The sequence below is a fragment of the Zonotrichia albicollis genome, chromosome 8, assembly GCF_047830755.1.
Source record: "Zonotrichia albicollis isolate bZonAlb1 chromosome 8, bZonAlb1.hap1, whole genome shotgun sequence".
NCBI lineage: Eukaryota > Metazoa > Chordata > Aves > Passeriformes > Passerellidae > Zonotrichia > Zonotrichia albicollis.
The window spans coordinates 23,586,725-23,613,274 of record NC_133826.1 but is presented as its reverse complement, the minus strand read 5'-3'; the positions used below and the strand labels follow the sequence as shown (position 1 = coordinate 23,613,274).

At 41.1% G+C, this 26,550-nt stretch overlaps 1 protein-coding gene across 12 annotated transcripts in view; it reads right to left on the bottom strand.

The window, feature by feature from the left end:
- Positions 1-2,298: 2,298 nt before the first annotated feature.
- Positions 2,299-26,550, bottom strand: part of RC3H1 (ring finger and CCCH-type domains 1) — a 62,314-nt gene continuing 38,062 nt past the window's right edge. For 3 of the 12 annotated variants that reach the window (XM_026793491.2, XM_026793488.2, XM_026793489.2), the window contains exons 9-20: positions 25,055-25,167; positions 22,190-22,471; positions 21,643-21,860; positions 19,565-19,941; positions 18,429-18,560; positions 17,692-17,862; positions 14,677-14,887; positions 13,182-13,272; positions 12,930-13,065; positions 10,857-11,027; positions 10,161-10,276; positions 2,299-9,188 (exon numbers count right to left, since the gene is read on the bottom strand). In XM_026793491.2, the coding sequence (XP_026649292.1) occupies positions 9,035-9,188; positions 10,161-10,276; positions 10,857-11,027; positions 12,930-13,065; positions 13,182-13,272; positions 14,677-14,887; positions 17,692-17,862; positions 18,429-18,560; positions 19,565-19,941; positions 21,643-21,860; positions 22,190-22,471; positions 25,055-25,167 (2,172 nt within the window). In that variant the 3' untranslated portion in view covers positions 2,299-9,034. The remainder of the gene's footprint in view (positions 9,189-10,160; positions 10,277-10,856; positions 11,028-12,929; positions 13,066-13,181; positions 13,273-14,676; positions 14,888-17,691; positions 17,863-18,428; positions 18,561-19,564; positions 19,942-21,642; positions 21,861-22,189; positions 22,472-25,054; positions 25,168-26,550) is intronic. The other 9 variants (XM_026793490.2, XM_026793493.2, XM_026793494.2 and 6 more) reach the window with 9 other exon arrangements.

Here is a 26,550-nt window from a genome sequence, read left to right as displayed (position 1 = left end):
ACAGGACAGATGAAGCATCACACTTTGGTTTTAGTCTCTCCCACATTTTTAGTCTTCAGGGAGTTGGAGTTCACAGTTAGGAGGAAGATGGTTACAGAAACAACTGAACACATCCCAGCTGGAAAGAAACAGTTCTTAAACATACCTGATTGGTGAGGAGGAACAAATTGCCTTCATTTTGTTTTGTGCTTTGGGTGTTCACTGCTGAGTTTCATGGATATGCACAGGGAAAATGACTCTTGCACTCACAGAGCAAGATGGGATCAAGGAATCTCATGAGCTCATCTTTCCAAGATACTTTCTGTCCTGCTATTCATATCCAAAGGGGACAAAAATTCCACCATCCACTTGAGCCTGGTCTCTCCTCTTTTCCACATTAAGAAACTCAGCAAGTTTCTCCCAATCTCTCTTGATGCAGAGCACCCACCACCTCCTTCCAGAGGGATCTGACTCTCCAGTGCTTCAGATCTTCTTTTTAAAAGCAGCAACTGTTGAAATTCAGCTCTTTTTTTTCCTTTTGAAGTGAGTCACTACCTGAGGACCCTGAATCCTCAGACTAGTGGGAGAAAGGGTGAGGAAACCATCACCAACTGAAACTTAGTTTTCTGCTGGATTTCCCACTAAATACAATTCCTTTATAGGAACTGAATGCTTTGACTCTTTCAGCAATTAAGTGTGGAAGTATGAGGGGGCCTAAAAATGAGCAGTGATGGTCTTCAGCCCAGCAAAACACACCTTACCTTGCTCCATGGTGCCCAGGTAATGAGCATTATGCACAAACTCAAGGGGCAGAAGGCCCTGCTTGCCCTGGAGTAGAAGGATCAGTTTTTCAGTGAAGCAGCACCTTCATCCAGTTACAGATTTAGAGACAATGACTTATTAAAGACCACAAAAAGGTGTGAAAGGAGAAGACTAAAAACCACAAAGCAGACTGTGGAGCAAAACTTACTTGCACTTTAAGGCAAGTTCCAAACCAGGCTCAACATTAGACAAATCCTGCTCACTCCTTGCTCTGAAGGGTCTGGTTTGATTTTAAAATATGTACGCTCTGAACAATTAAAGAAACCTGATTATTTTGAGTATCTTTTCTTGTTCACTTCTGGTGACCAGGTGAAGGAGCCACTTTGTTTACAGGTGAAGTCAGAAGAGAGCAGACCAAACCCAGGAGATATGTGGCTTCTCTGCTATTTGGTGTCTCCTATGCTCCAGCCTGGCAGAGAACACACACCTTGAGATGATTAAAAGCTTACTCAGATGGTCCAACAGTCTTAGCCCTCACACAAAATTTAGAAGAATGTACATTCATCCCAGACAGAAAACAAGAGATACTTCAAAGTGTTCTTCATTAATTTATCACTTAACATAAATGCTGACAGAAAAGCAGGTAAGACCTTGTAGACATTTTCATCTATTTACAAACCACACAATGAATCACTTTTCCACTTTTTTTTGTTCAATCTGCAGCTCAAAGGACCCTCAGATATTCTGTGAGAGCAAGGTGAAGTCATGGAGAAAGAGGCAGAAAAGCAAGGAGAAGAGGGAAGAAGAAATAGCATTTAAACTTTTTTTTCCCTATGTAACTGCCATTCATGTACAGTAGGTCTCCACTCCCTTGTTCTTTCACATAAAAGCGACACTGTCGGCTCTAAAGGTCTGAGAATTAAATAAAGAAGACCAATACTGACTTTCAAATCTCTGTATCCTCTTGCCTTTTGCCTCCTTCAATGCATTCTGTCCTACTTCAATAGAGTACCTAGAAGGTTTTTCTGTCAAGTCTAAAAAGTATATTGCAGGAGTACAGGCCCAGAGAGTTGGATATAGAGAACTTTCTTCTACTCCTTTTGTTATCTCAGTTTCCCCAAGAGGAAGTAAAGCACCTAACCTTTCCTGGAGAAGACACAGCAATTCCCCATGGACCTCTGAACACCTCCCCCAACAACCAGGCCTGTATGTACAAAACTTCGTAATTTCTCTGAACTTGCAAAGAATTCAACTTATGGAATTCTTGTACATTCTACTTCATCTCCACTCCTATTGTGAATGTTTTGATAGCCACAAACAATAATTATCTACATTATCAACCCAGAACCAGCCATTCCCATGAAAGATTGAGAATTTTTGTTTATGGCAAAGAGAAACATGAAAGGAAGAAAACAGCAGAAGAAAAGCAAGGAAAAACACAAGGAGAAAATGAATGATATTTTGTTTAGCATTGATTAATGAACACAGCAGATGGAATTTCACTTGTCTGGGATCCTATATAAATTTAAGAAATAGTTCATAACCTGACTCAACAAATTTCATGGTCTTCTTTATTACCTAGGCTATCCTTTATTTTATTTTTTGTTAAATATACCTCTGCAGGGCACAATCACATACAATCAATACGATTGGATAATTACATGAGCTCTATCCCAAGCATATATGCACCAATGTTAAAAAGTTATTTAAAAAACCAAACAAAACAAACAACCCAAAAAAATAAAATAAACTCCACCCAAAAAGGTGATAATGACTGCAGAATGTCTCGGGGAGACTTGTAAGGAACTAACAAGATCAAAGAAAATGAGACTTACAGAAACCACAAAAAAAATCATATATCGAGAAATCCCACAACTGGAAGTAGATGATTTCAAAGAAGTGGGAGCTGTCATACAGATCCCACAATTCTTCCTCCCTCCTCTCACACATCTTGCTTCACCTCTTCCTCCCCATAGCAACAAATACAATGAGGGGAAGAGCTTAACACAACGCTACCAGTTAGAGAAAATATGGAAAAATAGCCAAGCTACAGAACAGCTGCTAAGCTGACTTGAAGGAAAGACCCTTTGAGCATGGAAGCTGCTTACACAGCAAGCACAGGCTGAAGGGGGAATGGGAACTCCTTAAAATTAGGGGAAACTCTCAAAGTGATTTGTTTTGCCCATGTTGATCAGCTTCACTTGGGAGAGGCTGCAGATGAACCAATTGTGAGCTGTGCAGCAGCTGTGATATGAACGGGATTGCTTCTTCCTCTCAGGCTGCTTCATGCATTTATTAAAGGCTGCTGCCAAATTTCTTTTTAAAAAGCTACAAATAAAGAGGTCAGTGCACACATCCAGTTGTGGGATCCATCTGATATACAATCTGGTTTGGATGCCAAAGACTTGTGAGTACTGTCTGCCACAGAACTATTAACGAAATCTTTTTAACATTATGAAGAAGCAAATAATTTCTTGAGCATCAAATACTCCACAATATTTTTTTTCCTCTTACAGATACATTTACCCCATATGCATTTTACATGTAATTCCATCATGTCTAATGTTTTTTATTGCCAGAGACTGCACTACCTGTTGCTTCTGTCTCTCCCAATACTGTATTTTTCAAATTGGACAATTGTGTTTTCCTAAAACATGCAGATCTTCAAAACAGTACTTTCCTGGCATATGAAAACATCCAACCAGTATATCCAAGGAAAGCTGCCTTGCTGGATGAAGTTAGGCACCTAAACCCTTCCAACTGCTGAATACTTTGCAATTAGCATTAAAAATCATACACAAGCTCCCTGGGATTGCAAAGATTGCCTGGGAAAGATCAGATAATTACTCACATTACTAAGCTACAGGAAACCAATTTTGATTGTTATGGCCACATATTTTAAGCATCAAATGACTGTGATGTTCCTGATGCAGACAAATCCACATTGCCATGTGCTCTTTATACTGGGAAATTTCAAAAAAAGCTGCAGCCTCTTGGCTTGCCACAATTCCCATGGCACAATATCACACTTGCCAATAGGAAATAAAATTATAAAGAAAATAAATGTTAAATTTCTTCTCCTTTCTCTGCTAACCAAGGCTCTACCTGCATCACAAGAAGTGCTCTGAAGTCTGTGACAACACTAAGCAGTTACATTCTTCTTCCTACAGAAGAATAAATGCCACATGTTAACTGTAGAAGGACACTGCTGGGACAACATTTCCCCAGATCCCTTTCTTATGCTGTATAACTAGGATTAACTTTAGCCTCTGTCATCCCCTGACATTCCAAGATAAAATAATGCAGTTGGTAACAGTTCACTATGAAAATGAAAATTCCCAATGAAGTTTTTGACATTTTAAGAGTCAATTTGAATTGAGAGCAAATCAATTTGTCCCACATAATAATCTGTACAACCACCCATCTCTTGGCACCATAGCTGTACACAAAAGGTGGCTCAGAAGAGCTTCTTCATTTTTACTCAGAAATTCAGTTTACACTTACTCAAGCAAGGCGGATGTTTTTCCAGTTCATAACTCCATTACCATGCAGGCAACTCAAAAACTCTTGCTCTCTTTTTCCTCCCAGAAAAATTGATTTATTGTGATACAAGAAATTAAGTTGCTGACACACTAACTTTTTTTTGGTTGTTTTCAAATCAGCAACATCAGGAGGCAGGAATGGAAGGCTGTGTTTTGGAAAGTGAATGATGACAAAATTTGAATATGAAGGTAACACCATGCCCCAGCAGCATTGCTCTTGTTCCTTCTATCTATCCTAGGACCAAAATCACTTCTCCCATACACACACAGACAAGCACAAAAACTTGCACACTGCGTATGTTTGGGTCTTTTCTCCCATTTTTGAGCAGAGAAGCTGGCTGGCACTCCCACTGTTGAGCCTCCTGAACACTGGCATGGCATTTCTTCTTTCTCATAAAAGCAGGTCTGAAAGAGCCAGTCCAGGAAAAAAACTTTATATTGGGGGTCTTCCAGATAACTATCCTGTAAGTCTGCTTTGTTATAGTTCAAAATTATAAATGCAGTGGAAATGAGGGTTTATGCTACTCAGACTTTAAAAGATTTCTCTTTGAACCTAAAAACTTTAGTAAGAAGTCTGTGAGAGTGAGTAGCTCAAGGAAGGGAAATGCCAGCAGCTCTCTTGTATTATCAATAAAAGCCTCACTCCTGGCCCTTTCTAGCACAAAATTTGCCCCACCTTACTCAGTCCATGCTGTCAAGAGACAATATCATCACAAGTTTGGTTCTTCCACATCTAATTTAATGCAATGCTAGTGTTTCACAAATCTTTTCGGTCCCAGTGGACTTAAAAGTCAGTCACATTTGTAACACAGATTTATCTTTTACTGTAACTGAAGAAATTTTCAATCAGTATTCAATTTAGAAACACTTAAAAACAAGGCTTCTTGGATTATAACATTTCTATGTTCCTTCTCCCTCTCTAAAAGAGCCATTCAGTCAGCTGAGAGAGTGCATGAGAGACTGAAAACACATCACAACACCTCAGATACATCTCAGTACATTGCAAATTGTTTGACTAAATGGAATGATTTTCCACAATTCAATGCATGGGCAAGGCTTGACAATCATTAACTTTTGGAAACTGTTATTAGGATAATACAGTCAACTCACAATACCCTACACAAATGTCTGACAATCAAAATGGCTACACCAGGGAAAAAAAAAAGTGTAAAGCACAAGTCTTTGGCTCTCCTTTAAAGAAAAACAGCAGTTTACCATGTTTATACAGATCCCCTGTTTGCCTACCAGTAGGGGCAATATCACATTTGTGCATCACTGAGTAATAACACCATTAGAAAAGGCAACTTCACAGAAGTTATTGGCTAAGCGAATTCATTTGAATGCTCTGTTTTGAGGCAGCAAGCTGTCACTGTTACACAATCAGGGAGGGTGGATGGGCAAGCCACAGGAGAAAAAGACACAAAAAGGGGAGAGACGGCTCAGAAAAGACTACAGAGAGAAGAACTTGAGAAGAACAGGGATAAAAGTGCTGCTAGCTTGAAAGGTGCTCTGACCTACAGAAAACAAACCCTACTCTGAAATAGGACAGCATGCAAGAAGGGCGGAAGAAAAAGTTTAAACTTCTCCTATTAAGAGAAAAGAACTAGGTCACAGGACAGACAGATGAGATGTTGACAGAAGGAGGGAAATAACACCACAGAATAAACAGACATCATCTACACACTGACTGAATCACTGACACACTGAAGCTTAACCTACCACTTGAAGCTTCCTATTCTGAAGGTTTGTCCATGCTGTCCATCTGGCTGAAACCCAAATATCAAGACTTGTCTGGTGCAGCAGAAAATTTAACCTACCTACCAAAGGATGCAGCAGTGCCCTGACACCATGGTAATACTGCTGCTGCTTGCCCAACAGAAGGAACTAAAGCACTTGGCAGCCAAGACCAATTTCACTGAGGTGGCCAGAATTTCTGTACAACTGGGACAATGATGGGCTACAGGAGTGAGTGCAGAAAGACACAGAGTCACTTCAGACATTTTCATGCTTGTAAACATCAATGCTGCCACTACTTACAGAGCTAGCTGTCCCCCAGGGTCTCCCAGTTTTTCCAAAACTGGAACATTTCAGGTGCAATTTCCAGAAAAAAACTTAAAAGCATGCACTGCATTTTGCTGTTTTGTTTAATCAACTAAACTTCTGCAAAAAAAGCAGAAAAAAGGTAAGAGGAAGAGGGGATGAAACAAAGTTGAAAATCAATACTGTTAGTAGATACTAAGTAAACTATTTAACAAGCCAAACTATAATTCTGGGCAAACAGGGCATTCACCTGGACACATTGATCACAACAAGGACGTTATGCACAAAGTACAGCACAGAGAGCTGGATGAAGGAGGAAAAAAAACCCAGTAAGGCCCCCCTTCTAATCCAGAGATTTTGGAAGCATTCATCATATGTAGGCCAGCAATCTAAAATAGTGCTTACTGAAGAATTCCAGGAGAAATGTGGAGAAAAGAATAATCCCTAACTTGGTGAGGGAACCAGGAAATAAAAGGTAAAGAGGTTTTTGCCCCTCTAGATTTTCTTCCTAGTATTACAAATGAATCTGTAGTGTCCAACCTATCATAACCATCTTTGAAAATTAATTTTACACCCACAATTACTACAGTTAAAAAAAGGCACATTCTGGGCTTGTCCTCCTAGATTAGAATATTGCACTAATTATCTTGACTAAGATAAGCTCCCTGTGTTAATAAAGACACAGCAGGAAGGAGCAAACTAATTAAAATTAAGGAGAAGGCTGACCTGAGGGTGGTGCTCTGTACTGAAGGATGAGAGGGCCCAGGGCCTGTGTCAGGTGACTTGGAAGCAGGCAGCCAGGACAAGACCTTCATCCTCCTCATGCCCAGAGCTGGGAAGGGAGGAACAGGCCTGACAGGCTCCCAGCTGCATCACCCCAGTTCTGCTCAGCTCCAAGGAGAGTGGCTGGAATGCTTGGCTTCAAGTAGGAGATACAGATGGATAGGGGCAAGGGGAGATGAAGCTGTTTCAGTGCAAAGTTGATTCTTTGCCAAAAGTTAAAAGAGGCATTAGAAAAAAGCAAGCTTCAAACTACTCCAGGCAATTAAGAGGCCAAAGTTCAACTAAAAGTGAAATAAACCAGTGTTAAGACACATGGAAAGTGTGGGGGGGTGTGCTAAAAAATGCTTTTATTTTCATTCAGTGCTTCTACCTCCCAGACATTTGATCACAACAGCTGCGCTCATGCGAAAAAATTCTTAAAACATACCCAATATATATACAGATATAACTATGTATATATGTATATATATATTTATATATAAATTTTTATTTAAATAAAAAAGAAAGCTCGAATCCCAAGCCAATATGTGTATCAAATCCTTGACCAGCCAGGTCTGTAGGGCATAATCAAATTCAATGTGAAATAGTATATAAACGCGGTGCCTTGACTGGGCAAATTAAATAATTGCTACTCAAAAGAGTCTTCTGTTTGGACTCTCCTACTGGTAGGCAATAGTGAGACTGTATTCCCTCCCACCCCCCTGTTGTTTTATTTAACAGTATGATGAATGCAAAGCTTAGCCCAAGGTTGCTAGAACCTCAGCAGGAGTTAAGGTTAAGGAAAGAAAACTAAAACCCAAGAAAATTTATTAACTCTTGCTTTACCCAACCAAAGCAATGCAGTAATTTATTACATAACCAGTGCTTTCCCACTTAGTAGTCTAACCCAGAAAGAAATAATGAGGACAGGCCAAGAAGGTAGAGAGGGAGCAGCACGTGAAAAATCATTCTCAAGAGGTCTTTATATCCAGGATCTTACCTCAGCATATGCCAAAAAAGTAAAAAATGTGCAGCAAGAACAAAATCTTTAATCTATTAAAAAAAAATATCAAAAGACACTTACTGCTTCTCTGGCTTATGCCCATAAAGCATCTACTTGGAGAAGTATTAAATCTATCAGGCAAAATTTGCTTCTCAATAACTCTGGCAAGATCTGTGCTGCACCCTCAGTGCAATTCTTCCCCCATGGAACAGGAATCCAGGGTGGACTCACTGCAGCCCTGACAAACTGCAGGTTGATACTCAGGTGGCAGATTCTAACTCACACAGACCTTAAATAATGCCAGCCTTTGAAAAGGACCACACCTTTGCAAAGACTGTCATTTGTAGTTTAAATTCAGCAATTTAAGCAAGAAGCTCAGGTTAAGTTCCGGGCCACAATGGGAGGAATTGTGTTAAGATGAAGTTTGCTGCACATCTTTTGATGCTGCAATTCACAGCTACTCTCCAACCTTCATTCCTTGTTTACCCTTAAATCATACAAGGAAGTGGCCAAATTGTTCTAGTAAGGTAAATAAGGAATTATGCACTGGGTATGTAATAATACCAAAATAAAAGAAAACCTACTTCATTAAGATCATACAATTAATCAAACAGAGTATATATATATAATATCTTTTTTTTTTTAAGCCCTGGGATTCAAGGCGTCCAAAGTTATTAAAATAAAGTTCATTCACAGAACAAAAACAAATTTAATTTGAATTGCTTGCAGATACTGCTAATTTTCATTTTTTTAATTAAAAAATGCGTTAATGTGAACTATGTGCAGGATTTGTTTCTAGTAGTTGTGTTTGTGCACATTGCCTCTGGACCTGCTGCTCTGCTACTACTGCTGCTCCTGGGTTTATCCAATCATCCCTGGAAGAAAACACCCGATGGAAGCTGCTGACACCTCAGCAGAAGGAGCTCCAGGGTGTGCTGGCCTCGCTTCATGGAGCAGATGTGGGTGTCACTCCCCCTCGCTGGGAGTCATGGCCCTCTCCTCCTCCCTCGGGGTCCTCTGCCAGGCTCAGAGATGCCATATTGTTTGACAGGAGCCCAATGTTCTCTTGGGTCAAAGCTGATCCATTCGGAACATCACTGCTGAAGGGAAGTTGAAGAGAAGGGAGAAGTGGGTGAAAAGTGGCAATTAATGAGATGTTTCCTTCATTTCTAAGTAAGAGGACTTCAGTGTACATATTCCAGAATATTTAACTTACCCAATAATAATTTATATTTCCCCCCTCTGTTTTTAAAAATATAAACAGTTATTTTGATCTCATTACTTTCACAGCACCATATGGAAAAATTAGTTCCTGCTCTGGTGGTGTCAATCTGATGGTGCAACACAAAACTCAAGAACTGGTCATAAAAAGAAGGCACAGACTTCATCAGCAATAATGCATTTATTCAGAAAATGCTCGTTCTGAATAAGTATTAATATTCCAAACTGCTCCCATGAAGTTAGGTAAGCATGCAAGCTTCTCTGTTCAGTGCTGGCCTGAACACACATAGGTGCTTGTGGCTGTTTGAAAATACTTGCTGCAGAGACTTCCAGCGTTCCCAAAACCATTTTATTCCAACTATTAAATGTAAACTGAAATCAGTCCCAGCATCTACACAGATAAAAGTCCACTACTGACAGCTGAAAGTGATTGTAGCTTCAAAGTCTGTACCTTCCTAGACAACATCCGCATCACGAACATTAGAGGGATGGAATACCTTTCACATTTGGGAGATTTCTTTTATATGAAACCAAAACAGCAGATAAAGATGTATTTTGTGGTGGCTGTGTAACTCCTGCTTCTCCCTACTAATCACCCAATACTGACCAGATGGATTCCTCCCTGCAAGTCTTCTATTCCATTAATTTATACAGTCTTATTCCGCTCACCTACTCCACAGCTAGAGAGGTACTTAATTCATACCTGCACTATAAAAACTTGATTTTTAGTCTCTTTGCCTAGTAGATGCTTCCTCATCATAGCTGATGTGAGGCAAAGGTGTTTATTCAAGAAGAGAGTAGCCCTGAAGAAGTGGCTCCTGTTACACAGAGAGGTTGAAGGTCCATGTTACCTGAATGTCAGTGTAAGGTCCTCAGCTGGAACCTTGTTTTGTGGTTCTAATTGTCCATTTTCTGTCTGTTTAGTGGTGCCCAGCTTGTTTTTCATATCCAGTGAAGATTGGCTCTCCTTTAAAGAAAGGACAGATGAAAAATTCTTTAAGAGTGTGTTGAAAGAACTGGAGATTTCATTCCTTAGGGACGATGAAGAAGGCCTGTAAATTGCAGTCACAGTTTAACCCACAAAAGCCATGAGACAAAACCAAGACTTTTAGATATGCTCATCTTCTCAGGACACAGTATTTCCCAAAAGGAAGGGATGATCCTTGTAACAACAAGCAAAGGCCACAGACTAACAGCACACAGACTCCTGAACACTAGCCTGTAGCTGCAGACAATGTCTCCTATGCTAAAGCAGTTTATAGAGCTCATGGCACAGGGACCTTGGAGACAGTTTGGTTTCCATCAAAGTCAGCACCACACTTATTTCAAATGGTGACAAACTAACATTTAAAGAGGCTACTTTAAACTTCTTCATGAAGAAGACTCCAGAAACTCCTCAGGAGGTTTTGAAGAATAGAGGTGAAGAGGAAGATGGATGACTCGAGCTGTGAGCATCCAGCAAGGGAGCCTTTCTGCCAGGGTGAAGGGGCTGCAGCCAGTTCATGGCTCTGCACTGCATCTCTGCCTCCCAGCCCCCCAGCACTCACCATGCTCAGCTCACGGGTTCTCTTCCCAATTTCCCTTTCCACCTGGTGTAGCTCCAAGCTCAGCTGCTCACTTGAGATCATCCCAGGCCACTTGGGAGGTGGGGGTGGGGGCTGTGGCTGGCCTGCCAGGGTAGTCGCCTCTCTCTGCAACAGCAGCCTGTTACTAACAGCCTAAATGCATAAAGCCAAGCACATACACAACTGAGCACACAGCACACCAAGCACAGAGAGCTCTAAGGCCATAATTCCAGAGTATTGCTCGTTTGCAAAACCAAGGCCGCACTTCACAATGTCCCAATTGAAATCACTTCCAATGCAAGTTTCAACATGTTTCTGTAGACATGGACAAGTATTTTAATTTTTAAACAAGCAGGGTTAAATTCCTCTTGCTGTCATAAATTTGCATGTGTTGTCTTCATGTGTCACTCCCTTCTCAAAACTAAGACTAAGCCCAAGAACAAAAACATTACTCTCTTCTGAGCACTATGTTCAACAAAAAAAACTGCAGATAAGCAAATCCGCTGCTTTATTTACAGCAGTAGAATTTATCTAATTCTACAGCAGAGCCAGAATTACTATTACATCATCTTGAGAGATGTAGCTGTCAATATGTAGGTCTCTACTGACCCACATTAGGAAACAGAGGAACAGAGAGGGGCAAGTGACTATGGTCATTCACAAGTTGCAAGTTACTAAAAGCAGTAGCCAAGTCAGCCATTCTAAAACTCTGCTAACACATGTGAATCAATTCTTCAAGTGTGGGCTCTGCATTTAAACACATCATCTTGTACTCCACACAGTCCAGCATTTGGCTGGTCTTTAAGTAGAAATGCTCATACAATGCAAAAGCAAAGTGATCTAGCTCTTCATGCTTTGGCTGAATTGATTGCTGCAATCAATTTGTAGTAGGCAAACCATGATTTCCAACATCTACATGCAGCTTCAAACATAAGAGATAAACTGAAAGCTGTTCTTAATCAAAATAACTAATTCTGCAAAATTCATATTATGCCAAAATCAAGACTCAACATTCAACTGAGTAGGATTTAACACTGACACAATCACAACAATGATGAGCAGGAGAAGGCCACTTAGAGGTTTTGCAACTTTCCAGTACTCTTGTATTATGGCAAATGCAGACATGCAAGACTGAAAACATTTTCTCCTCTCATTCCCAAACAAGAGCACAAGAACACAAGCTATGTTTCAAGTAACTAACAAATGCATATTACTGCAACTACTGCTGTGACTTAATGGTGAGCTCTTAAACTAATCTGCAATAACCCTCCTCTGTAACCTGTGTTCTTAACTAACCACAGCTTCAGCAGAAGCTGCTCTCCACTACTTACAGCATTTTCTTCCGGGAAAATGTTAACACAAATAGTTGCTAAAGTACCTAGAACAGTTTTCTGGTAAATATTTACTGATTTTTACTAAGAGGAAAAAATTAACTAAGGCTTTCTACAACTATTCATTCATTATAGCTTGACATTACTCCTGTCTCACAAAATCAAAATATTTCAGCTCATTAATTCTTTTACAAACCCATACTCATCTTTCCTTATGCTACATTTTTTCTAAGCAAAGAGCCATAAAATATTAGGCCTTAATTTTTCAAGCTAAATGTATTACATATTTACTTTCTTGACTCTTGTGCTATTTAGGAAGAAACAGGTACAAACACAAAGCCAAACATGAAACAGATGAAGCTCATGGCTTTCTGTACATAAAATTAGACATTTCCAGCAGCAGTAAAGTCAAGAAGAACAGGCTGCTACGCCCCAAGTTTGCCTCTGAGTAGAGTTGAACACAGGGGGAGTGAAAAAGAGTGATAGCAAACAAGACTAAGCACAGACTGCAGATTCAAATATAGTGTTGGTGTGCATGTGGAGTGCAGAGAAGTTTCTGCTGCTGAGCAGAAAAGCTGGAACTTGCACCACAGCCCTGATGCCTGGCATCACAGGATTAAATATTGCTACTGAGTATCACTACAAAGGTCAGCCCTTGAAAGGCTTACCAGCCTCATCTCCCTCCATCCCACCCCCCAGTGCTGCTCCAAACTCTGGTACCAACCTCCAGCCCCCTCATTTGGGTCTGCTGGCTGATCTGATGGTCGACTTGCTGCAGCTCCATGCGCAGCTGCTGCTCTCGTTCAGCTGAGGGCAACTGCTTCCCATGAGCAGCCACATCTGACATGGACAGCCTCTCCCTTTGGGATTAGAAAACAAGGAGATTTCAAAATAAAAATCTTTACTCCACTGGCACAGAAAAAAATAGAGAAGAGAAAATTTAGAGAAAGGCAAAGAAAAAATACAGCAGTCCTACCTGTCATTGAAACGTCCCTGAGAAGGTATATTTTGATGAGGAGAATATGGAGAGCCTCCCCAGCCACCGTGAGTTTCATAAGGACTGTAGTCTACCAGGGAACAGAAGAAAACCACATTGCATTACTACAAAATCACCCTTTCAGTCATTCAGCCAACACAGAACTAGACAGAGAAGAAGAAGAACGGCCAGCCCTCCAATTATGAGAAGTTGAACATTTCTTTTGATTGAATGAACACAGAAATACTCTCCTTGACCACTCTCAAATGCCTAATCCACTACTCTTCCTGTATGACTAACAGTCTGTGACAGCCTTCCAGAGTCTGAGACTGTGAAGGACTTCAGATACTCAGGCAGATGAGCAAACACAGAACAAAACTTAGACATGATGACTGCAGTTATTTTTACTACTGAAGTTCCTAAAAGACTCAGGAGTTCATTGATAATTCTGACATATCTCAGTAACTACCGTTTAAATAGTAACTTTCCAGGGAAGTCAGAGCTCCACTTGTAATAAAGTCTAAAAAATTACTGCCTGAAAGAGCTAGAAGCAAGTTTGGGGGAATATAATAATTCAGTATTTTCTTAAGGTTATGCAGTGCACCTCAAGAAAGAGACAATCTTTTGGAGTAAGACAGAAGGCCATATTATACATGTGCTTAGAAAATAGATGTGTTGGAAATGAACTACTTCTACTTTTTTGCTTTGCCTAACAGTACATGAGACAATGGCTGCATTAAGTTTGCAGGAGCAGCTACCAATAAAGCAGGAGAGCAGCAGTACAATAGTTCATCAAGATGGTTTTGCATAGTGTACTTGGGAAAGTGCAAGGCTTCTGGATTCTGCTGCTACAGATTTAAAATAAGCTTCCTATCAGAGGGACTAGCAGAACAAAGTAACTTCTTCCAAACAGCAACAACATATCACTAACAAATACACTTGTATGCTCTAACATGCCATGGAAGCACTGAATATGTCAAGTTGGGAGGGACCCATAAGGACCACAGAGTCCAATTCCTGGCCCTCCACAAACACCCCAACAATCCCACCCTGTACCTGAGAGTACTCTCCATACACTTCTGGAGCTCTAGGAGTCCTGGGGCTGTGACCATTCCCTGTTCAGTGCCACCCTCTGAGGGAAGAATCTTTTCCTGATATCCAACCATACCCTGCCCTGACACAGCTCCAGTCCTATCACTGGTCACTACAGAGAAATCAGGGCCTGTCCTTCTGCACCCCTTGGGAGGCAGCTGTAGACTGCTATGGGGTCTGCCCTTGGTCTCCTCTTGTCCAGACCAAGTGATCTCAGCAAACTGTGGCAACCTTGTCCTGAATTCAGTCCTCTCAGTATAACCCTACCTGCAGTTATTTTAAGTGCCATTAACACACACCACAGCTGTAACTTCTGAGACAAGATACAAGCTTAGAGGGCTTGTCCTCAAGACAAGTAAAGAAAATAGCAACAGCCAACAAAATGCAAGAGCACAGATCATACCTGAAATGATGGATTTGGTGGCAGCTCCCGGAACTGCCATGGCCTGCATGGGCCCAGAGTTCTGGTACATGGCTTTGGAAGTACGGGAGATGGCCCCAAATCTTGACACGGTTGGGCGGTCTCCAAAGGGAATGAGGTCATCGTCCCCCGCCTCGGCCGCGCGCCGCTGCATGTCCAGCCGCTGCTCACGCATGGCTTTGCTGTCCACATTCTGCACAACACATGGAAAATGCACTCCAAAACTCATCCCAAAACCAACAGCACACGTTCCTCTCACAACAATTTGGTAAGTGCTGTTAGTTTCTCTTGTATTCTCTATTCCCTTCACTTTTCAACTAGTTTTTGTAGTCAGAACGGACATCTCCTTAATGGCCTACCTTAAGATGATCATTACAACACCAGTGATTTTTCACCACAGTGAAAAAGCTGAAAAATTCTGATCAAATCCAGAAGAAGAGAGCAGCAGCAAATGGAAACTGAGACAAAGAAAGTCTAATGGGAAGAGAAGAGAGGGAAAACCTCCCCCTCATATAAACTCAAAGAAGAGACCAATGGGCATCTCTGAGGAATAGACATTCCTTCTAGAATCAAAAAGAAATTTTTCAGAAGCGCAGTGCTAAGAATTGTATAACCTAACAGCCTGCAAATGACTCAGAATGGGAGTTTTTCAGTACCACACTTACTTGGACATGTCTGGTATATCTTTTCAGGCACCTTTCATAAAGCAGCACTACTGTTTGCAACATCCTGGTTTCTAACGGAATTTTAGACTCAAACACCTTAATAGGTCAGCATATGAGGAGAGAAGTGTTCACACTGTCCTCGAAGAGCTGAGTTAAATAGGAAAGCTATCTGTTGGCTACCACAAAATGTAATATGGTAACAATTGCCAAAATCAAGTTAAGACTGCTAAAGAAGTAAAACTGCACAGTAGAACAAAAAGAGCAAGGTAAGTGGGACCACTACACCAAGAAAATTGTCTAAAGGCTACAACCTTTGGTATAGTCCAAATAATATAAAAATTAATAATAAAATTTTATTTTATAACAAAATAAAACTCGGCAAGCTTTCAGTGGAGATAAGGATTGCAAAAAACAGTTAACATATCTGAGGCAGGAATAAAGGGGTGGAAATGGCAATAACAACTAAGTTGGAACCTAAACTCAAGAAATGTAATACTTAGAAACAGAAACATTAGGGAAAATCTACTTTGGAATTCTGGAAAAAAAAAATACATTAAAAAATATATTTAAATCTTGAGGCCATAGGATGCTAGTACCAATTTTAATATCCTTCTATTTACTCAGTAAAGCTGCATGTCATCTGCAGAATATTCAGCATTATGCACTCAGGTGATACTACTCCTGTGCTTCAAAAAAAGAATCTCTTATGAATTATTTAAAAAAAAAATCACTGAAGAATTAATTCAGTAAAGGTCTCTTGATAATTTTTTCCTGTGAGGAGACAAAACCTGAAAAGCAGCAGAGATCCCATTTTGCTTATCTGAAAATTAGCTCTTAGGGCAAAGAATACTTTGTTTAGCCTTGAAAAAGGAGGTTATTTCTCTAGAACCTTATTACTCCTTCTAACTGAGCTGCAGGTTTTTTACACAGTTTTCTTGCAGCAGGGATGAAAGCCAAGAGCTGTTTATCACTCCTGGATGCTGCCACTTAGACAGCAATAAGCTGATTCCAAATAATCTCAGTGCTTTCCCAGGTCAAACGTGGCAGTGTGGTAACTCCAGGCAACCACACTGTGTAGGACTGAGAGCAAGAGGACAGGTGAAAAGCTCAAAGTTGCAGATGAAATGCAATTTTTTTGCTCTGCTTTTTTCAGTAGAAAGCCTCCTTTTTGGGTCCATTTCCAACAGCAGCTTCACGACTTTATGAGGAAAGCAATTCAGCAGACAGAAAAAAGAAATTTAGTTCCAATGGGGCAGAGGGCTAAAGGGGAGCCTTTCTGAGGAGAAGCTGAACCAAAAAAATCCTGATTTAATAAGTGGTTGCAACAGGTGAGCATCTGTCCACAGAAGAATGAATTCTGATGAGAAATGTTCCCCCCCACCTCTTATTGGCCAAAGAAAGGTTTCTGTGACTCCAACAATACAAAAATATATCAACAGATCACTTTTGCAGATGGGGGGTGAAGAAGAATAGATGAATCTCTGTAAAACAGTTTCTCAGGCTAAACAGTCTATTCTCTTGAAGAGCCTGAATGACTTGCTACGTGCATGGGCTACCAGCCTACTCCTCATGTTGAGTGCTGTGTGAACGTTAGGAAGAAATTGAATAGTGGTGCTATGTAGGACTCCTCTATATTCTTCTCCATTCATTACTCCCAACAGTAACACCCAAGCAGCCCCTTCATTTTGCAACACTGACCTAGCAAAAATGGAGCAGCACCAAGTAAGATCACAGCTCACCTCCCAAAGTTCAGTGAAGGACTGAATAAGTGCAGCAGAGATGTAGAAATTGCCCTCAAGAAGAAACAGCCTAGTGAAAGTTTTGACTGCTTTTCTCAAAAAGCAAGTTTTGGGTACTCTTTTGGCCAAAAATCACAGTCCTTCAAGTAAAAACTAGTAACACCCTTAAGAGCAACAACAGCCACCTAAAGGGAATTAATTGCCTAAAGTTAAGCTGCAGAATTTTTCTCTAACAGAAAGAAGTACAGGCAGCAACAGATGGACATGCTTAATTAAGAAGCTGCCAGGACAGAATAATTTTTGCATTTCAAGTAAATGCAAAGAATAATCCTTGCACAATATTCTTGCTTCTATGGCTTCACAGCAGAGAGGCTATCTTGCAACTATATGCAGAATTTTGTACCAGCTACACAAGGGTAGGACTGCTCATAACTTTGAAAACGAAGTGCTTCACACACCAGCAAATGCTTTCTGTGACTGCAATGCACTTCTGAGCTGAAATAAAGCACTGTCATCATTGTGGAAAGCAAATGAAAGTCCTTCCCAACCCACAGGAATACCCACTCTTCTGTTTTCCCCTTATCCCTGCATACCGCCATCTCCACACTCCTTGCTGCCACAACATCTTTGGGTTTTGCATCTTTGGTTCCAATGTAGGAGCCGATGGTGTCACAGGACCACGGGGAGTACTGGCTGTAGTCATTTCCTTTGTATTTCCCAGCTACCTTCAGGTCTTCATCCAAGTACTGTACAAAAACAAAAATCTGGTTCTGTAAGCGAAGGGAAGAAGCAGTTTCACAGCCATCCCTGTGCACTTCAACAGTAGTGAACTTGAGAAACATGACCAGGATTATTTTTTATCAGAAACATCACCCTCTGGAACTGGGCCAGAGAACACATGAAGTGCGTGAAATTCTGAGCCCCTGGCTACGCTCCCAGTGCTGACTGTTCACTTGGCCAGTTCGAAGGTGATATTTTGACACTGGTTAAAAAAACAAATCTCTATCAAGCTGTTACTTCATTCTAAATATGTCAGGAGTAAAGTCTGGTAACTGTGAAGAGCGATTACTTCAATTAGTAATGGTTCTAAATTAATTTTCCTGGCTGCACCAAAAGCAGAGAGCTCAGGACCAGTGGTAGATCAACAGCCAGCTGAAATACTGGAGACTGTACTACAAGGGTTTCCCAGCTAGGCACGAAATTTACTTTGCCCAACACTGGCCAGTGCTGTATTGTTCTGATTTTCCTGTTGTCTACACCTACCAGCACGTAAAGGCCCAAGTATTTTCTAAACATGCCAGTATCTCATGTTTTGTCAAAATATGCTTACCTCCTCTGAGTGAAAAGGATGAGGCAAGGTTGGTGATGGTGCAAAAGGAGGTGGAGATATCACCTTCCTCTCTTCCAGCTGGGCCATGATCTCTTTCCTTCGTCTGTGAAGTTCATCCAGGCTGGGATGAGGCTGAAATGAAGACAGGAAAATGTTTCAGAGCTCCTGAAGCATTCAAGTACAAAATGTGTTGTTTATCTGAACAAGATAACACAGCTATGTACTGCAAGGAGAGGGAAATACAGAGGACAGATAGAATCATTAAACAAGTGATGATCACTTTGTTTAAGTCTACCTGTTAACTTTCATACATGACATACATTTTCCTACACTGGCCAGTGTTAGTTCAGGACAGCCCACAAACAGGCAAGTGTTGCAACTTGACAAAGTTCCCACTGGCACATGTTCAGCATGGCAAGTTCCATTACAGTCATGTAGGGTAACTTGATAGAATTCTACAGGTCACTAGTCACATTTATTATTCACTTTGCAACAGAATTAAACACAAACACCGCACGCTCAAACTGATAAATCTGTAAATTATGTGAAAAACACTTCCTATACCTGGCAATAGGATTCAGAACTTTTAATCTGAATGACTTAAGTCCAACTATTCTACAGAACTCAATTCCAGCTGGTGAGTTACCAAAACCAATTTGTAAACTTACAGCAGAAATACCCTCCAGTTAGCTATCTAACTAGAAAAATTCAGAAGAGCAGAATTTTTAATTATTTTGTCAAGGCAGGTTTGTTTAATGTTTATTATTGAGGTACAGAGTTGGTCAGTCACAGATGGGCAGTACAAGAATGCATGTGTGACCATTTCCACACTCTGTATTTACTCTGCACTGGAGTTGCCCTCTCCAGCCTAATCTTTGTTGGACAAGTTAGAAACGTATGAGATTTCCAATGCTTTTCTACTTTGAGTGCTAAAGCAGCCTACTTTTACATATTAACATCATTTCAACTGGAGAGTTGACTGAGAGTTGAAGGTAATTTAGTTACCTTCCAGTTTTTGGTCCACTTCCTAAAGTTCAGACTTTCACAAAGGCCTTAGTAGAAAACCATTCAATTCCCCAAGCAGTTTACACTTTCTCTCCCAAAACAAGCAGAAAAGCACAGTGCAGAACCCATACCCTGTGGCAGGAAGGTCGGATCTGCCCGAGATGCGGAGGCACGGGGCAGTAAGGCTCCGTTTGCTGGTATCGGTCCCTGGCCTCGGGCACGTAGAGGGGCACGGCGGCCTGCGGGATGTCGATGGGCACGGGGCTGCCGCGCACCACGTCCTCGCGCTGGTAGGGCTGCACGGGCGGGTAGACGCGGCGGCCGTCGTAGTGCGGCGGGTACATGGGCTGCGCCAGCGGCGGGTAGCCCTGCGGCTGCGGGTACTGCGGGCTCACCACGCGCTCCGGCAGGTACGGCCCGTAGTGCTCCAGGTACGGCGCGCCCGCCTCGGCCGCCGACGGAGGGGGGCGCACAAAGCGAGACATGGACTGAGTGGGATAGTACACTCCTGAGGCAAGGCAAGGGGGGAAACACAAGATACACAAAGTGATTAGCACAATTGCACACAAAAATGGATGGCAGAATACCCTGAAGAAGCAAAAGTTGATCCAAGGCTCGAGTGACATTGTGTAATTAACTAAGATACCAGCATGGTGTCAATGTTACAGTAGCTGATGAAGAGCTGGTGAGACTGAGCCCACCACAGTGAATAGAAATACATCACCAGAATGTCTCTGCAGATTGCTACAAATGCTTTCAGCTAGGTAAGACCTAAAAATTAAACTGAAGATTGGTCTGTACATCTTCATCCATGCAACTAAATTAAATTCATCTCATGGAACCACAGAATGCTTGGGTTGGAAGAGACCTCTAAGATCATCAAGTCCAACCCATGCCCTAAACACCTTAAGTAAACCATGGCACCAAGTGCCATATGCAGTCTTTTTTTGAACACATCCAGGGATGGTGACTCCACCACCTCCCCAGGCAGCCATTCCAATACTTTATCACTCTTTCCGTGAAAAATTTCTTCCTAATATCCAACCTATATTTCCCTTGGCACAGCTTGAGACTGTGTTCTCTGGTTCTGTCAGTGCTGCCTGGAGAAAGAGCCCAACCCCACCTGACTGCAGGCACCTTTCAGGGAGCTGCAGAGAGTGATAAGGTCACTCCTGAGCCTCCTTTTCTCCAGGCTGAACAGCCCCAGCTCCCTCAGTGGTTCCTCACAGGGTTTGTGTTCCCAGCCCCTCACCAGCCTTGTTGCTCTTCTCTGGACACACTCAAGTGTATCAGAGCCACTGGGTGGGTAAAGGAACTTGGATTATCAGGATTTAAAGTAATTTAGAGATTTGTTCTATATCTTGATCAGGAGAAAGACATTTCAGAACTGTAAATCATGAAAGACTTGTAATATCACAATGCCTGGTTTCCTGAAGATTCTATCCAGGATCTCGCGATAATTTTAAAATAAGCATGAATATGTGCTTGACATCAAATTTTGTGGACAACTCAGATGTTCACTTTTGGAACAAATGTAAGTAGTTTGTTTTTATTCAAAATGCTCTGCAACTTTCTCAGAAATGGTTTCCCCCATTTCACCTTTGCTTTCTAGAGCTTTTTCTGCTTTTAACTTTCCTTGGTCTGTCATTACTTATTTTTCTTTCACATTAACCTCACTTTATCTCATTTCTCTCTGTGTCCTCACACTGCCTAAGACTCATCCTCTGTTTTCATACAGATAGCCATATCTTCTCTTTTTAATCCCCCTCAACATGATCTTTCTCCACATACTCTCTTTATAGTTAAATTTTTCCTCTTAGTTCCTTTTTTATGACATTTTCTTTTTCTGTGAACACTCTTCTCTAATTTCATTTATCTCTAGTCATCATATGCACTTTATTATCATTTTCTCTGAGTCACACTAAATTAAGGTTTACCACACTGGATCCCTCATCCAGCCCAGTTAGGAAGAACTGAAGACAGAAGGACTTGCAACACCTGAACAGATACAGGTCTTGTTTTCACTTGCACTGAAGACTTCAGTCAAGGCATAAAATCCTGCCAATTTCCATCTTATTATGACATGACCATATTAGTGTCTTTCATCCACGTCATTTGTAAGAGAACTTCAATTAAAGGGCTTAAAAACCAGAGTGGAAAGAAAGACTAAAATCAGCACAAGGATGAAAGAGCTTGGTGTCAATCTTACCTTGCTGGTAGGGTGCTGGCTCAAACGATGGGGCAGCCCCTCTGGGGTCTTGATAAAACATATCTGCTTGCTGTGCACTGTACAACTGAGACCCTCGTGGTACCATCTGCAACTGCTTGGTGACAGACACTGAGGGCAGATCTGCTGGCACCCGAGCAGGCACAGGATGAGGGTTCACTGGCAAGGCAGAAATAGAGCTCTTGGGGACAGATTCCAGCCTAAAGAAGTGGAAAGATGGCACTGCTCATTAAGGCCTGGTATAGTACTCCACACTGTACTTTAACACACTGTTATCTGTCTACACTCCACCTTCTGAAGGCTTCCATCACCTTCTCTAATTAAAATATAAGCAAACAGGGAATTAACATAGTTTAGAGTTTAAGCTTTAGCTTTCTACTCTACTATATAATCATTAAAAAAACCCCCAACCAAACACAAGAACAACCACAACCCCAGTTCTGTTTCTTTTTTAAAGAACTGGTTTCCTTTGTCTCTACTCCCCATTTACACCCACAACAATGTGAAGAACAGGTAGGAAGAGCCGTACAAGTCAGGAGGGGATCCAGGGGCACTGCTGCTCAGATGGTCCATCTTCCCCGGCTTCAGGGCACTTTCATAACCAGAGTCAGTCCCTCGAGAAATCAGTTGTGTCACTGTGCTGCCTGTTGACACAATTCCATTTGGCAGAGCAGAAGTTTTCCTATTGGGCAAGTCCACTCCCCCTTCCTCTGAGAGGATAGCTCCTGAAGGCAGGCCCACCTCATTCAGCTGGCCCAGGGAGGCACTAAGGGGTCTTCGGGGAACGAGACGCTTGTTCATTTTACGGAATCTTCAGAAAGAGAAACCACATGTCAAAAATTGAAACGAAAAAAAATTAAGAGGAGTTGTACTTTCAAGATTTTTCAAACATGGATTCTACTGAAAGCTTCCTTTTATTCAAATTCTTCAAGGGGCTTATGAAAATACCTCTTAGAATACAACTTCTCTGATAGCTGATTTATTAATCAGAATTTCAATCAGAACAAGAATGGACTTTTAATGACAAGTACATCAAGAATTGACAGGCAAACTTCACACAGCAAACTTATAAATCCTACTTTCTTTACACATATGCATCTCGAGAGAAGAAAACCAAAACCAAGCATCACATAAAGTACTACTATCATATAAAATATAGTAATACAAGCTTCAGAATAAGAATCACAGACTGTTCAAGCCTGTTTTATTCAGAGAAGAAACTAATAGCAGAAAATTTAAGTGAAAAAATATGAAGTTATACCCTTTTGCTCTGTTTGTCCAATAATAAGCCAAGTGTTTACTGCCACATGATATATTTTAAAGTATATCTTAAGATTAATGTTACTATATCAATACAGAGCTTACACCATTTCTGTTGTTTGATAAAGTGATTGCAGATATAAAAACTCTATGAACAAGCAGCAATCCCAAAAATCTAACTGCTTCTGACTAAAGCCTGAAGAAATACAGGCACTTTAACCAAAGCTCCACAGAAACCAGTAGGCCAACAGTACTGGAGAACAAATTCCAGAGTTGAAGGTGCTCCTCTAAATACCCTGCCATTAGTTCAAGTCCCAGAATGCAAGTATGAGAGCACACTGGCAGACCTGAGTGTTCTCACTGAACAAGAAGCAAATAGTATTTCTTCAGCAGGGTTGAAGCCAACACTTTGATATCATAAATAACAGCCAGAGTGAGATGGGAACCCAGACTAGGAATGTATACAAATTACTGCAGAAAAAGGTGGCTACTGTTTGATTACTCAATCCTTAGATAATCTCTGTAGTTGCCCATGTGCATTAACAGCAACACAAGAGAGACAAAAAGGGGTTTTCTTGTTGGGGCTCTTTTGTTTTTTAGATGTTGTTGCAGTCTCCACACGTGCAGGACACAAATGAATTTTTAAAAAGTTCAGTTCTTGCCTATGGACACTACGTGTTTGTCCCTTGTCAAGAGGGAATGAGCTGCTGTTTGAGCAAGTTTAGATGATAATATGCTATCTAAACATTACCACACATTTCCCCATAACCTTCCTCCAAAGTTAAAGCTACATATGAGAGAGAGGAGTCACACAGCAAAAGCAATGAATATTAGTCACACAAAGCATTTTTAAAAGGAGGAGTGCTAACACAATAGCTACGTAAAGGAATTAAGCAAAGATAAAAGGTATAAGGAACAATCAGAACTCCCAAGTTCCCCACCCACCCACAGAACCTGAACAAACATTCTCTACAGCCCAGGACAACATTAGTACCAAGGCAAGCAAGTCAGTCTGGCTACACCAGGCCTCTCCCCCCAGCAAAGCTGACAAACAGTCCTTGATACATACAGCTGGCTCAGGGCTGTAACACTGACCCACCACCCAACACAGGCCAACAAAATCATCCCCAAAGCTGCACTGCCAATCTCCATTTCATTAGCATGATGACAGAAGGCAAAAAACTCTTCAACTGTTTCTGCAGCACACAAATACTAGAGTCCTATTCCTTGTTCATATGAATAACTGTCTTTGTCATTCTAACACCACATGCCCTGCTCTTCTTTCTCTGTGTTTTGTCTATGCACTGCATGCTGGCTATAGAGGCCACGAACTGACATTAATGCTTTGAGCTTCAGATTAAGAAATGAAAAAGAAACACTGCATGCCAATCCTGAGCCTTTGCAGTATTCTCATTAAAAAGCACCTTTTCTTTGAATTTTTAAAGCAAGTAACGAGCTAATATACTACACAAAATACACTGTATTTATTTATTTTAGCTCCTAAATAATCAAAGAAATTAAAACAACCTGCAGAACAACAGAATCTTGCTCTTGCGTAACTGGTAACCCTCCTAAATCTGTAATGGATCTAGACTGCGGATTTGATATGAGCATCATTTTTTAACTTTACAACAGATGTAACCAATTGAAAGTACCTGCATGAAATTTTTTGACAGATTGCACAAAGAATTGTTGCAGGAAAAAAATCTTGAATTGTTTGTTTTTAGCCCTTTGGAGAGCTAGCAACACATTCCTTACATCTGGAAAACTGCCAGCAACCTACCTGAATGAAAAGGGAAGAGGAGAAGTACCCACAAACAAAAGCCACTGTGAATGCCATCACACACTTAAGAAGTAGGGAAAACAGCCCACCTCCCAAAACTTTGGCTATCACTTGTGTAACATCAAACTTTCAGAGCTGCATTAGTGATGAACAAAGCAAATATCCAGCTGTATGGAAGAACAAGTAGCTCCAAAATCTAAGAAATGACCGTTACAAGTTTATCACATAACTTCTTACTAGTTTAACAGCTAGGTTATACCTCCTTTCCCCCTCATTCCTAAATATGAGAAATAACTCTCATAGACAAGATGAAACAAAGACTGGACTGCTTTCTACTAGTAAAACACTTACTTTTCCAGCTCCTCCTGTGAGTGTGCAAAGGTGCAGCTGGCTCCCCTGGGACATCCTCCTCTCTGCTTCATGTCCCGGCACATGTATGTCTTGTACTTGCTGTGCTGAGGGGGCTGACAAGGGTAAAGAGACCAGGTGAGATACCTAAACATGAAAATCACTTAGCCAAGCTGAATGTATCATCTTATCAAAGGCCTGGAGTTTCACTGTTGATAATTCATCTAATTAAAGTATTTCTGGAATAGCTGACATGAAATAAATGACTGAAGTACTCGGGTTTGGTTCTTCAACAGAACCAACAGATTCAAGAGTACATGTTTTGACAACTAAGTCACTCTCAGTTTTCTACAGCATTTTTGTTCAAACTCCTTACTGGAGAGCTTGACTGGAACACAGCTGTACATTTTAAGACACACTTAAGCGGACAAAACTGAGACAGGATGAAAAAATTACCAGTAATCAGATATACCATTTCGATAGTTCAGCAAGGGAAACATCTGTCAAAGTCAACAGGCCTTCTGGGAAGCCAAAAGGTGAATACCTGTCAGAAGCCACCTGCAAACTGTTGGGTTTTTTTGTTTTATTTTGGTGTGGTTTTGGGAGGGTTTGTTTGTTTGGTTTTTGTTTGGCTTGTTTTGGGGTTTCTTTGCCTTCTACTGCAGTGGGAAGACCCAGGCAGAGTGAACATAAGCCACACAACCTTTTACTGGCCACTGTTGCCAAGTAGTGCAACTTGACCCAGACCTCCCTTTCCTACTCACAGGCTCCAGGCTCCCTTCCAAGCAGCACAGCAAGTACCACAGGCTCTCCACAACAAAAACTCTTGATGTTTTCCCCTCCCAGATTCCCACTTATGCATTTCTACTGTTTTTCCTTTTGCTGGTGACAGTGCTTATTATCCATCCCAAGTAATGCAAAAAGATGAAACAGCAGAAATAATTAACTTTAATTTTTTTTTTTTTTGGCAGAGATAATCTTTTTACTAGTTGAGCTCCCCAAACCAGCTCTCCAAGAGGATGAGTGCCAAGGAGACAGAGGAGTAGGACTGGGACAGGCAGCTCTGCACTTCAGCAGCATTTACATCAATTGAGCTACACAATAAAATTACATCAAAGGAATGTGTGATAAGGTAACTATGAGAGAAGTTAATATATTAATTATATTGTCATTGCTGAAACAAAAAAATTTGTTTCAGGAACTTGGATTGCACCTTCATATCAACTGTTGTTAAATCTTCAAGCTCGACAGACCACTCAGCACAGGTACAAGGATGATTTCATTAACAGAGGGCCAGCTGACTAAAATATGTCACATTAAAACAAAACCAAGAAAATCCCCACAAATCACAGCAGCACCCAGTGTCCCTTCCCCACCCTCTACTCAGGAAGGTTGTTATTCATTTCCCTAAGCCTGCAGCTGGATCAGACTGTTCTCCTTCCATCCTAGTGAGCTCTGAAAATCACTTCAACAGGTTTCTGAGGTAAATATGTGTTATT